The sequence below is a fragment of the Saccostrea cucullata genome, unplaced genomic scaffold (assembly GCF_032062105.1).
Source record: "Saccostrea cucullata isolate Sc308-1 unplaced genomic scaffold, CSIRO_AGI_Scuc_v1 ctg321, whole genome shotgun sequence".
Taxonomy (NCBI): domain Eukaryota; kingdom Metazoa; phylum Mollusca; class Bivalvia; order Ostreida; family Ostreidae; genus Saccostrea; species Saccostrea cuccullata.
The window spans coordinates 112,949-127,966 of record NW_026931624.1 but is presented as its reverse complement, the minus strand read 5'-3'; the positions used below and the strand labels follow the sequence as shown (position 1 = coordinate 127,966).

The 15,018-nt window shown below is 30.1% G+C and overlaps 1 protein-coding gene across 1 annotated transcript in view; it reads right to left on the bottom strand.

Moving 5' to 3' along the window:
- LOC134233155 (adhesive plaque matrix protein 2-like) overlaps positions 1-5,726 on the bottom strand; it is a 49,070-nt gene extending 43,344 nt beyond the window's left edge. The window contains exons 1-2 of the mRNA XM_062715150.1: positions 5,686-5,726; positions 5,287-5,403 (exon numbers count right to left, since the gene is read on the bottom strand). Coding sequence (XP_062571134.1) covers positions 5,287-5,403; positions 5,686-5,725 — 157 coding nt within the window. The 5' untranslated portion in view covers position 5,726. The remainder of the gene's footprint in view (positions 1-5,286; positions 5,404-5,685) is intronic.
- Positions 5,727-15,018: the final 9,292 nt, after the last annotated feature.

Below are 15,018 nucleotides of genomic sequence, written 5' to 3'. Positions count from 1 at the left end.
ACGGACAAATTTTGATCAGAAAAGCTCACTTGAGCCTTCGGCTCAGGTGAGCTAAAAATACATGAAGCAATTCTTTGTTTTTCACATATATCATGCATTTTTCATTCTTCTTAAAAAAAATGAAAAGAAAATTGGAGGTAGCCTTTATTGCAATGAAAAGGGGACATGTCAAAACACAAAATTTGGATTTATTCTATCCAACTACGTATTTTATAGGCCGCAATGGGTTTACGTAACACCAACAAATGATAGCAATACTGTATTGGTTTCTAAAAATAAATAATTCTTACATTATGAAATAAATTTCTCGCCATCCTTTATTTTTCTCTTAACACGCGACGTTGTTCTACGTGGAAAAAAGGGATAGAGGGAGGAGGGGGTTAAAGGCGACAAAATTACGATTTTACTAATATCATGTAATATATAGAAAAAGAAAATATTTCGGGGGTTGCATTTAAATGATTTATAGACTTATTTTATTTTTTAAAACTGAAGATCATCCATGCATATTTAAGTCCACAATAAAAAGAGTGTGTATAAACACTTCAACATGTTCAAAGAGAAAGACTAAAATCGTTTACTTTTGGTTGAAGTGTTTGTTTTTTTAACTCACAAATTGAAATAAAACAAGATAAGATTAATGAATATGTGCCAAAAAAATGATCCATCAAAATTAATTAGGTTCCAAAGTTGTTAATTAATTCAAATAATTAAAAAAAATAATAGAAATGCCAGCTTTCAATGCACAGTCTATAGAGCTAACAGGTAAGCAAGATCAGCGAAACATTTTAGCGCAATTTCACGTCATTTTAATTGTGACGTTATTGTGTTCAATGTTCAATTGTGACGGCAGTCAAGGGTATTATGACGTGCCTGAATTGACGCTGCGTTAAAACATATGCGCAGATCAAGTAGATCGGGCCTCGTTAAATGCAGAACGGACTAATTATCGCTTGTACATGTAAAGGTGAAATAATATAGTAAGTCGTACAATATTATGTTCTCGTCAAATAGCGTGCCCTATTGTGATAAACCGGACTTAGAAGTTTAACGTTTTTTTTTTCTTTGATGTTCATTTTTATTTACTGGAAATTGTGGTCAAGATATTATCAAAATTTTTAAATCCATCAAAAATAAATATTTTTACAAATAAACATTTCTAAATGCTTAAATAATTTAGATATTTAGTCGGCGAATGTACATGCACACGACATGGTTTTCGGGATTTTGTTTATCAGTGTTTTTTCTCTGGAGCTTACTTTTTATTCATTTTTAAAATTTCTGCAAATAACAAAATTGATAAATAATTGACAAATTCATTTTTAGAGATTCACAAACATTGAATCAATGGAAACAAATGGATATAACTTGTATTTTAAGCCATTCCATGCTGCCATTTTTTTCAATCGTGTCCCTCTCTCTGCATATTATGAAATCCAATTCAATCAAATTTTACGGTCCACTTACATGTACATCTTCTGATAGAGCGAAAAAATCCGTTTTCTTAAGTTGGAGAATTACCTAAATAATTATTTATAATCTAAAATATCAAATAAGTCTAACATGTATTTAGTTCCAGAAATATCCATTTCCGTTTTTTTAAAATTATTTTTCAAAGTCGATTAAATAATGTTGATAATTCTTTGAAATCTAAAATCAGTATTACATGTTAGTCGTGTTTCGTTTTGAAAATATCGATTCCTAAATATTTTGAACTATTTTGAGTGAAGAATCGTGCGTTTGCGTTAGCAATTGTGTAAGATCGTGTAACGTGTAGAATCGTGTGCGTGAATGATCGTTCGGGTAACAGGTTTAATCGTGCGTTAATCGTGCGGAATCGTTCATGTAACGTTATCGTTTGTGTAAGTTGTCAACAATAACGTTGCAGCCACTGTATGATATTACATTAGATTACAGAAAAAAAGTCCATTCGGTATTTACAAAAAAGGATCAAAAGCTTTGTATTATTTGTAATAGTGTTCAATAGATACTGATTTAGGGAGTCAAATCATTGCTAGTGAGTGACGCTTTATGCGTTGCTAATAAAATTGAAACTATAATTCAGTGCAAATTCTACTGAAACAATTGTAAACGCATGAAAAATCAACCTTTGCCAGGATGGAAATACGATTTGTCAAATCTATGAATCTTTAATTTTTCTCCGTTTAAAGATGATCCGTGGGACTCTTCTTAGAGTAAATATGAATTGTCAATATTTTTTATCCAATATATTTCTAGTAAAATGTTGATCCCCTGTTTTAGCCCCCTACATATTGGTCTCATGATTTGGACAAAGAAGAAAGTGCGGTGTAGGCGATAGTGTGACTTTAAAAAAATCATGTTCTTAAAGTTATGAAATTGGCTTTAACATGAGTTGGGTAGATGAATATGATAAATCCATAGATAATACACAAAAAAGTTGGTAATTAGTTTGATGCATGTCTTAAGTTTCATGCAGAAAATCCTCAAAATGACTCATTTCTTTGCTTTTTTTTTTTTGAAAATGGAGACTACCAACGTTGCTTACTTCACATTTTGGATATATTGTGTTAAATTAAAACACATTGAAATTTGCATATTTCAAAATCTTTGTGGGCGATGCTTGCATTGTATGCTTGAATTATCTTATTTAGTGTTGATTTTCCACGCAAACCTACAAAAACTGAAAAATTTCTTGATTTCCGTGGTGTGTGTACATAAATAACTCCTAGACCCCCCCCCCCCGCTTCATTCTCCCCCCCCCCCCCCCAAAAAAAAAAGAAATAACGTATCCTGGTTAAGTATAAACATGTTCTTTGTGTTTACATTTCTGTACATTTTTCTGTATATTTTTTATTAAATTCCAGAATCCATTATAACTGGCCATTACATGTTTTCAACTGATCGATGAAATGCTCTGCATATTCCGAATATTAATGAGATATAATTTTAAAAAAAACAAACTCGGACAAGCGCAAAATTCTGGAATTAGAACCCACTACTTGATATATTAATAACTTTAAATACACCTAAAGCGCTGTCTTCAAAGGTTATTTTTTGCAAGTAATATATTTCAAAGGTGTAAAATAATTAAAGGTGCATGGACTCGGATTTGAAGTTAATATTTTCTGTATAATATCACGACTAATATATCATAATAACATTTCACATAAAAATATATTAAAAATTTTAAAACATCTGAAAGTTATTGAAAATTCAAATTTTAGTTGGGTTTGATTAACACATCCTTGCAATTTCACAAATTTTAATTTTATTCTTAATACTTAGTAAAAGTGGCAATATTGTTGTGTTTTAATGAAAAATATTAAAACTGTAATCCAGAAAAATAATTGTATTCAGAATAGAAATGTTAGAAAACAAAACCCCTTCACAAGTATCGTCATTCCGTGCTAAGTGTTGAGTATACAGTTTAGCAAATTGATCACACCCGTGAAACGTACACAGTTTTTGTAAACAAGGCAGTCTGCTCAACACAACTGCACGGACTGACAATATACTGTGTGTATGTTTTGCTTTCGAACATTTCTACTCTGAATTTTCTGGATTATAGTTCTAAGATTCTTTGTTATTTATACACAACAAGATTGCTACTTATCCTTAATATTAAGAATAAAATAAAAAGTTGTGAACGTACAAGGATGTGTGAATCAAACCCGTCTAAAAATTTAAAGTTTTAATAACTTTTAGATGAAATAAGATTTTAAATATATTTTTGTGTGAAATGCTATTAAAATAAATATGTTAATACAGTCGTTGCAAGTTTTCAATCATATTTACAGGAAATATGCTTGATATCAACAATAATGATCGTGTTTTGAAAGAATAAAACAATTTCCTAAAGTCTTGTTTGCATTTTTTGCCGTATTGGGATTATGTAGACTCTAATAAAAGTTCATAGTCTAATATTTGCATATCCACTGCACTCTCCCACTATGAACATGTCGACATCAACTGCATTCATAGGACTATAGACGCAACTGCTACTGCTATAAGTGCAATTGCTCTATCGCACTCGTACAGATCAAGCTCTGCTACACATATATATAGTGTTCAGAAGTATATATTTGAAATGTTTCATGAGAGGCATAAATATAAGTTTTTAATTATATTCTTTGAAAAAAAAGAAATTCAGAATATTTAAAATTGCTGATTTATATCTTTAAAAATTTAATTTTGGTCAAAAAATTTTAGAGAACTGCCAAATTTTTAATTTTTCGTATCATGCATATTTGTACAAAGAACGATAACTCTTCACACTTGGGTAATAACATTCAGAAAGAGAAAATTCTATTTCAAAAATGATTTCAGCTATTAAAAATAAATAGAAAAACTGGGAAAAAAATCATAGAAAAGCATTCTGGAGTAATAATCATTATGGAAGCATTATCATTTTTCATCATAGCGTTAAATTATTGATTTTTGTCAGAGGGTTTCAATAACGTTGATCGATGACGTCACAACTGCATCAAAACAAAAATTAAGAGAATGTGATGACGGCGCTGCTTTTATCCAGATAACTGTGTTTGAGAGGGAAATACTTTAAAAATTGTTTGTGATTTATCAATTTCCCGATTTTAAAGCCGTATTTTTTCCTTTACTGTCCTTATGCATTTTTTCAAAGAATGCAAATATAAGTAATAAACAACGATTATTCAGTGAACATGATTATGTAGAAAAGCTCTAATAAAAGTTCATTGCTATTCATAACGCCATGTTCACTGAATAACGTTGTTTATTTCTTAATTAAAACTTATTGACACGAACGTCTATAACGAAGTTATTAACTAAAAATTATCCTCTCGATTTCAAGTCAAAATAAGTTGCGAATTCGTTTATAATTTACGCATTTTATAATAAGCAATTAATTATATTAACACAAGGACCACCCATAGGTGTAGTGTCATTTACGTAAACACCCAATTAACACTTCTATTCCAGTCCCTGAAGTTCACTTTTGTCCAAGTAAGTCCAGACTGCATTAATTGTACATTTGATTGCTATGTATATACATGCACAATCAAAACTTCGAGAAATAGAGAGTTAAAAAAAAATGACATATGTGTAACGAGACCAAGGTCTTGGATATAGAGATAGAGAACTTTACGAAGATATAGAAGTTCGAAATCAAAAAAAGTTTAAACCATCGAGAGTCAATATTAAACATTGCATTTTATTATGATTGCTCTCAAAAATAATTCATCTGTAATATCTGACAGGGGTGCCTCAAAGTATGTGTAGTAATCAAAACATTATAATTTTTTTAAATGTTCGAGACTGACATCTTACCTTTCAGATATATCACCAAAATTGTTATGAAAGCTGTAAGAACCACGGCTAAGAAGAGTCCAAGAACTACTGAAATAATCGTTCGTTTTCTCATCCCACCCTTATAATCCATCTCTCCTAATTAAAAAATTATTTAATCTACTTTTAATCTCAAATTATTCATTTGCTACCTGTATAAGTATCATGAAAATATGCTTTATACTTAAACGACTCTTTTTTGTTTTCAAATAATTTGACTGATATCTGAATCAATTAATCTTGTACAAAAACACTATTTAAATTCACGCTTTAATGTAGATATTCTTTAACAGCTCATAGTCTTTATCATATTTGATATTCACAGTTAATCTGCCTCTTACCTTGCTTTGATATCAATTCTAAAGAATTATTCTTTCTTACCTTGCACTAAGCCATTATTTTCAGGACTAACCGAAGCCATTCTCTAAGATATCTGTAAAATGGATTTTGGTCTTTCTTTTGTTTTTTAAATCTGGTCTCCTACTTTCTTATATTCTTATCTATAAGCACAACATCAACAAAAACCGTTTACTTATGTTACGCTTTTTGCACAATAATTATCTATTTCTTATGATTAAGGGAAATTTCACTCCGGGAGAACAAACTGTACTTTTAATACTTTTTGATCAAAAAACTATCCTTTCATTCTTTCATCAACATTCTCAAGAGACCTACGAATGCCAGAGTAGTAGTCATGTAGAAAAAATTTTTTGCTATGTGATATTTTTAATTTATATGACTTAATGCCTTTCAATTTAATTCCGACAATTTAAAAATCTATAAAACTACAGATAATTGTCTGTTCATATGTACGCGACTAGAATACTTCTGGGTTCGCTTTCTAATTTTCGTTCTTTTTTCTAATGCAAGAGATCAACATTTTTCACCATCAATAAATGTACAGTCAATGACTTTTTCCCTACAAAATTATACTTAAGAAAACTATAGTTGCCTATAGTTTTCTATAATATTGTGTCTACTATCAAAGCTTTTAAAGCAGTAAGTCGAAGCATTTTCACTATGAATTTCAAATTATTTATTTATTTTTTATATAAGCAAAAACACGACGTTCAACTGAATAAAGACATTTCTTATTTATTTCTTCATATACATCATAAGAATTGCATTCAATTGGAAGATATATCAATGTTCTAATAACTTTAACTTATTTAGACTAGTAAATGTAAGTATCAAAATATTTTATATAGCTAGTAAATTATATTAGCAACTTCAAACTTTTCAAGCCGCGTTGATTTGTACCAAAATGTAACGCACTTTGAGAATTTTTTTCAAAGTGCGTAATTCTTCAAAGTGCGTTCTAACACAGCTGCAACAATCCTAAGTTGACAATACTGTTTCTTGGCCAAGATAGCTGCACTTTGAATTGAAAGTTACAGGTTACAAGGAAGATTTTATGTTAACTTTATTGGAACAAGAAGATATACTTACTTTATCCAGTGTGTGTTTTCAATTTATGTTATTGTCTGCATTGGTTGCTACTGTTACAAACCGAATTAACAAAAGAAAGCATTACCTTGTCATAAGTCGATGTAAATATTTATCATATAACACTTTGTTTTTGTACATTTGGCAATTAATTTAAAACACACTTTCAAAAATCTTCACCAGATAGACTAATATAAAGAATATCAATTTATAAACATGCAGCCATTGATCACAAGAATAAAATTAGTCGACGAAGAAAATATCCTTTGCATGTTCTTTCTCATGAGCAGTTTTTTTTTTTTTAAATCACCTGCTAACATCGAGTGCATTTTTATCTGCGTTTATAAACTTTAAACGTCTTCTTTGATTTTTATTTATAAACTCCTTTGAAGTGTTTATTGATAATATTTTAAGTATTAAATAAACTCTTTTTAAGTACTTATTTAACTCCTTTAAAGTGCTGATTAATTGACTGTTTTTCATTTTAATTAGTTAAATAACTTGCACATTAAACGCATTAATAAGAAATGCATGTGTCAAAAAAGGTATGGAATCTCTTTCTCTTTTAATTACATGTACCGGGTATGTTGCTGTGACTGTTTGTTTTATAAGAGTAACTATATCACTCTATTCACTTTATATGGCTGGTGGTTCCTTTAACAAATAACTAAATACCTGTAATTGTTTTGAAAGAGTAATTTCACTATATATTTGTACTTTATGCTTATAATTTCCAAATCCAATGTATTTCATCGTTTCAATTTTACTTATACATAATTGGACACATCAGGGTAAACCAAGGCAATCTTTTCAAACGTTTTCATCATGAGTGACAGAATATTCCCTTTGTCTGAAAGACAGTGCTAGCTTATTTATATGCGTATATGATTTTCTCCATGGAGAATTAAACATGGTAAAAGTATCTAGGTTTTAGAGGTTAAGGCAGCCTTTTAATAAGACAAGGTTAAATATATCCCTGGTAATTTACATGTGTTATACGGAAGCATTATCTCTTCTCATTCAAAAGTTATGGCAAAACTGATATAATATTTAACTTTTCAAAAGTATTTCAAACTTCAAGGTCATGGGTTTAAAGCCAAAATGATTTTAAAAAGGTCTTCTCAAAAGTATTATACGTGTATAATATGAAAGCCTTTTCTTTTCGCATTCAAAAGATATTACCAAGATTAATTTGTTTTGTGACGTATTGAAAGACTAAAAGACTGACAGACGGAAAGACGGGTGAGATTTAATGCCCCCTCGCTTTCGCTAGAGCGGAAGACAATAATGTTTAAACATAGGTTAATGAACTAATGTGTTGTGTCTATTGTTCTTTGAGAATGGAAAATTGTTACCATTGAAAATAAAATTACATTAACGGTCTCAAACTTGAAATTTTGCGTTAGGACCTCTCTTTCATGATACAAGGGGTGTAAGAAAATTCGTTTCATGGTAAAATTTCAAAGTAATGTTTGACTTTAGACCCTGCGATGACTTTATCAGTCTGACAAAATCACAAGATTGTTCTTTAGTCTTTCTGAAAGAAAGTTTAGGGATTGTTCTTCTCTAAATGTTGACCCATCTTTGCCAAGGTTAGAAGATGTAATATAAATATTACATTGTATATGTATTCTACTTGTTCAATTCTTGTTTTGATTTTCCTTTGTAAGAAGAAAACTGCATATAAATATTTAATAATCGCGTTTAACAAACAGTAGTTAATATATAGTTTGTTAAAATTATGCATGTATGTAAGAAATATTTTATATGTAAAGATCAATTGTCTATATTTGTTGGAAACCTTTAGATGTTTATATTTACTACAATTTTGTTCATTGATCAAAACTTTAATTTGATCAGTGAATTACAATATCAATATACACACATGTTTTGTCCTTTTTCATAGCATAGCTGTCGGGAAAAGAGGAGGCATAAAAAATAAGCATATTTAAAGCACCTAAATTACAGGCATGCTTTTTGTGGGAAAATAAAGGCTTAATATGTAGTTTTGTTTCTTCATAGATTTTCCTGCATCATACAAAAGTGATTAGATTAGGTATAAACAATTTAATCTCATTTCAAAAGAATTGGGTTTTTATATTGAAATTCTTCACTCATTTAATAAATTTTGACATCATCTGTTTTAACACCTTCGCTCCCCTAATTGATCCAACAAAAGGCAGAAAAAACCTTATCAATAGCAAGAATGGACTGTTTGAACTTGAAATATAAAAAGTTTTAGATTTTTTTTTTCGAAAATGAAAGAAAAATCCGAAATGAACTTTCTTAACACCTTTTGAATTTCAAAAAGTGACCATAAAAATGCCCGATTTTTAATATGGAAAACCCTCGAATAGATGAGAAATATTGTTATAATCCTGTGCTATAGAGTCATGTTGGTGTACATAAAATACAGAAATGAAATGAGCAGCACTGTTTCTGTGTTTAGAAAGAGCAAATGACTGTTTTGAAAAGAATGCATAGTATCACAAAAGGATCGTACATAACGAGAAACTATAAAAAACCATTTAAGAAAACCATACTTTATCATAAATAAGTTTATTTAAAATTGAAATAAAAATCTAAACAATTGGATAAAGATGACAAATTCTCAGCAAATTATGTATTAGTGAATAAGCTTAAACAAGAATATCATAAATTATTTCTTTTAAACTAATCAAAATGCAAGTTGAAGGCAGGTGAGGTCAGGGCCACAGAAAAATGTAAAATCAAAAGTTTAATAGCACTCACTACTACGTATCAGCTTAAGGTATTTCGATCCTCGGGAAGGACAACTCTTAAACTTAAATAATTTCAAAAAGTCCAAAAACGAAGCTTGAAAATTGAATCTATTCATGCAGCAATTTTCATTTTATGCCTCTCAATATGCTTCAACTCTCTTTGAATTTCTCAGAAAGGTCTTATTAAAAGTCGGAATTTTTATCCCTTAAAAGTGCTTAAAAATTACACGTTGAAAGAAATTGAGTACATGTATATTTTTTTTTATTTAATCATACATACCAATTTTTTTCAACAGGATATGAAATAAAAAGTGTTTTGTGGTGTTATGCAATGATAGTAAAGTCTTTATACATTGTAAATGGTCGAAATAAATAGAAGATACCTAAGAACCTTATACAGTAAAACTCGGTTATAACGAAGTCACTGGGACCTATAAAAATTACTTCGCTGTAGCCTATATCCGTAATTCATTATATCCATATAAGGAATTTGTTAAATTTATATAGCTGGGGATCTAAAATACTTCGCTATATCCGTGAATTTGCTATATCCGTACTAAACGAGTTTTGCTGTATGTATTAAAATTATGCAATTAATTCCAAAGCCCGGATATCTATGAATTTTAATTCTGTTTGTTGATCAAATATGTATTGGAAAATTCATAGTAGGTGTTTTTATTCACATTTTCTGAAAATCCATTTGAAATTTACAAAATGTCCCTATATAATATGATTAAGTTTTAAGATGAAGTCTGAAAAATTAATGTGGATAAAAATACATTACTTTGAGAATTTAGAGACATTACATTTTTGTGAGTATTTTCAATTATTCAGTGCCTGATTTTCAGAACTTGAGGGTTTAGGTTTGATAGAAATGTCCTGAATGGTCACTTTTAAACTGAGCTAAACACTAATCAAGACAAGTGAAGTCAAGGTCTCAAAGTTTAAATGCTGATGCAGTTTACATCATCATAAAAAACGCTAATTTAAGAGAAGTGGGGCCATGATCAAAGGAGAGGTCAAGGTAAAAAATATATCAATGTAGTTGATAGCTTACATAAGTACGAGGGGTGATCAAAAAGTTTGCGAACTATCTCTATATCTACAAAACCACAATTCAGATTAGAATGAAAATCGGTACTCAAATAGCCGTACACAAGGTCTATAAATAGCATAAGCTGAACAAAGTTTTTCTCCTTGTTTTTGACGTCACAATGTGAAAATGACGTCACTATGTAGGTCACTTGTGACGAAAAATGGTTGTCTCAGTCGAAATCGTTCAACAAACGACTGTACAATTTATTGTATATCTTAGAAATCCCTCTGCAATATAATATAATAATTTGTACACAGTATATTAAGATAAATGAGTACCTATAAATTCAATTAATGATTGGATTGATCATTTTAGTGAAGGAAGGCAGATGGTTAAAAATGATACATGTCATCTTGCCCAGTGAAAGCAAGTTTGAAATGATATGTGTTTTTAATTAAGCAATTTGCTATCAAAGACCTCCAATTTACACTTTGAAAAATAGTTGAATATTTGAACAATGATATATTATTAAATACCTAAGAGATCGTTTACTTTAGATTTTAAACATTTTAGATATGATAAAAAGGGGCACCCATTCTCTATCCATCTTGAATAAAGGTCTCTTCCGAGACAGAAGATTTGTGTTTTAATGGTCGCCATACTTATTTTTGGAAAGGATATTCTTATCCACCCATTCTGTTGCCGAGATTTGACCATTTCTGACAAATTAACTGTTCTTGTCATAAAAATTAACTTACATAGAAAGAAATATAAAACTCAGAAAAATCTTTCAACTTTTGTGACAGAACGCTACGGAGGGGGTCACGTGACCGCCAATATTACGTGATTCGCGCATGTGCATAACGGTGGTTGATGTGCATTAAAATCGGAGAGGATTAAGTTAAAATATAATCAACATTGAAACCAAATTTTATGGAAGTCATTCAATTAGTTCGCGAACTTTTTGATCACCCCTCGTATATACAGCTGTAAAAGCATATTTAGTTTGATAATAATTTCATGAATAGTTTCTTTGAAACTAAGATAAGGACATTAATAAAAGAAACGTGGAGTTAAAGTTCGAGGTCAAAATGATGATGCAGTTGATTAGCTTTCATCAGTATGTATAAACACATGAAGATTGATTTAAATGGAAGGTTTCTTTCAAACTGAGCTAAACATTAATTCAAGAAATGTTAGGCCAAAGGAAAGCAATGTAAAAAAAATAATGACACGGTTGCACAGCTTACATCAGAAGTCTAATTTAAGAAAAATAAAGAACAAGGTAAAAAAAAATTTCACTTATTATTGTTTTTGATGATTTATAAATATCTTGAATTTGTTTTGAGACAAAGGAATTTAAATACTGAAATATCAATTTCCTAAAATTTCGATAAATTGAAAATGCACGTTAATTTTTTTGATTAAATCCAACTCACTAATTTTGTTGTGAAAAGCTCATCAATTTAACTAATTACATGTATTACACAAATGCATATTATGATGTGTATCTATATGCAAATACGTGCATTGGTCACTATCTTTAATAAGAGGTTCTGTTTTAAATTGTGACAATTGTGTCAAATCATGAATAAGATCATGAATATATCTTGTTTCAAAATGCTAAAATGCATGTGTTTTGTCTGTAATGGATAAAGAAAGAATGAATAACGTTAAGCGTATATTTTCCCTTCGTTTTATTTCTAATTAGTTGATTTCTGAGGGGGGGAAAGTTCGTGTACCCATTGCATTGGTAACAATAATTAGACTTGATGACTGATCTTTTGGGGTTACTCTTTTCTACGTTTCAGTATGTTTTTCATCAAAGTTGGGATCAGGTGCTATGGAGGAGTAGGCATCCCCTACCGACCGGTAACATCCGCTGTGTGCTTCTTATCATACTCGTCATATTCGTGAAAAAAGGGAAAATCCATGGACAACTCAGTGTGTAAATAATGGCCAAACCATAGTATGAAAAAGGTCAATCAGCATTTTGACTTTAACGATAAATTGTATTTACTGACAAGGTCAGGTATCGACCATAAAGCTTAAGAATTGATGACTTTAAAAGAAACTGCTGATATTCTTACTTCATCAATGTTTTTGTCAATAACTTACCTCGTTATAGAAATTGTTCAAACATACATGCATAAATTGCTCTTCCCTATCGAATCAACTGAGAGATATAAACTCCGTATGCAGGTAACAAAGGTATATTGATGTATAATTAAGGGATGTTGACGATTAAAAAAGTTAAAATACGGTGGATTGATAGATTATAAAGATTTTTTATATCGCTTAAGGCAAGTTGGATAATGCTGGTACATGTTAATTTATGCATACAAAAGCTAAACAGGTCAGCTTACTTGAGGCAGAATTAACAAGTATAAATCATGTTTGGTTGTTTAGAATTGGTTATGTTAAGAATTTAGGAAATAAATGCACATTGATAAATATTTTATGCAAAAATGTTTTTAGCTGGTGTAAAACATCGGTAATTCCAGGAAGGGTGAGGGGGGGGGGGGGGGTCCGGGGATTGGAACCCATCCCTCTTCTTTTGTACAGAGAAAGAGAATTTTTTCTGTAATATAGATATCTTTCCGTCTAATAATTTGAAAAAAAAAATTAAAAAATCTCTGTCCTTTTTGCTGTTAGATCTGTAGATTTTCGCGTATTTTCTTTCCCCCGCGTACCTTTACAATCCTAGCTAAGGGCTCCGACCACGCTCAAGTAACAAGCAAGGTAGATTCCAGCGATCTTTAGCTATGATATTTTTGGACTATCTTCAGAATTAATTAACTTTTAGAAGTATACACAAAATATTTTTAATCAATGAAGAGAAAGGTGTAAAATGTTCCTTTAGTATGCAGATGGAGAGGGGTCAATTTTTCTGAGAATAATCTTTTGCTGCAGTTTTAAGTTATATTTGGAATTGGAAGCTCCCTCCAAACTTTTTGTTGCCGGAAATACGCAGATTCAAGAATTTCTTCATGTAAGGATAAGAAAAGTTAAAGGAAGCCCCTCTCTACCCATTCCAAAACAGAAAAGATTTTAGAGTGTGGGGCATATTTTTTGTTTTTGTTTTGATTTGTTTGTTTGGTTGGTTTTTTTCTTGTCACCTGATTTTGGAGGTCCTCCCTGCACTTCTTATTAATGTAGCTACTGACTTGAAGTGTTCATGGTGTGATTCTATGCATGAGTGCTGTGAGCACCGATGAGGAACCCCTCTTTCAAAAATTGCTGGATCCGCCCATGTAAAATGCTATGAATGGTTCAAAATTCTTTCAAGAACACGTTTGGTACAATCCAAAGGTTACCATTGGTGGCCGGCCATTTTTTATTAAAAGTTAATATTTTAATTCTGCTTTTGTCTTTAATAATGATTTTCTTGATCAAATGATGATACCTATAGTTTTAATCGTACTAAAAATGACTTTAATGAAAAAAAAACAAACTATATTAAATATGTAGGACTACGAATTGCTTTTAAAAAGAGACTAGCTTGCAATTAAGATCATAAACCAGTTCCAGTTTCCAGATAATTTATTCCTACTTATATCCTGATTTTTTAAGAGTAAAAAAGGATGTCAAGATATGTTTAATATTCTCATTAAAAACAAAAAAGATAAAATAACTTGTTCCAATTTGGAGATAAGAAGGAAAAAGATTTTGTAAAGCATCATGTGAAAAAATGAATTAAGCTACCATTTAAAACAACTCAAGAATATAAATTGCAATTGATACAATTTCAAATTTTACATAGAATAATTTCTACTAAAAGCTATCTTTATAAATTTATTTAAACTGAATCACCATTATGTTCCCTCTGTGATACTGATATTAAAATTATTGATCATCTTTTTGTTGAATGTTTCTGTATTAAAGAACTTTAGTTGGAGATTGAAGAATGGATCATAAATAAATTAAAACGGTAAGTTTGCTTCGAGAAGAAATCAATCTTTTTTATTGAATTTACAGAGACCAATACAAGTTTGAGAATCTTCTGATAATGATTATGAAACAGACTGGGTATATTTTTTTCAAGTACATCTAAGGTAAATAGAAATCCAATAAAATTTAGCATTGAGAAATTGAATGTGTAATTATAGACCGAATTGAAATTGAAAATGTTTTACTATGAAAAACTTTAAATCTGAGGAATTTACAGGAAGCTGGCAAGAAGTTGTTGAAAAATTGTAAGAACTCAAACATTTTCATAGCAGTATTTTGAAAGTTCTTAATTTTCTCTTTCCTCTTCCTTCCCCTTCTCTCCATCTTTCCTTAATCTATTAAAATTTCATTCACACATTTTTTCCTTGTTTTGTATTATTTGTCATTTGTGTGATTGAAGAATAAAAACCGAAAATTAAGAAATCATATTTTTGTAAAGCTTCAAATACGTGCAACGTGAAAAAAATATATATTTCGCCGTTTGCACATATTTCATGACATTACCATATATACTCAGCGAAGGAAACGATATATTAAACA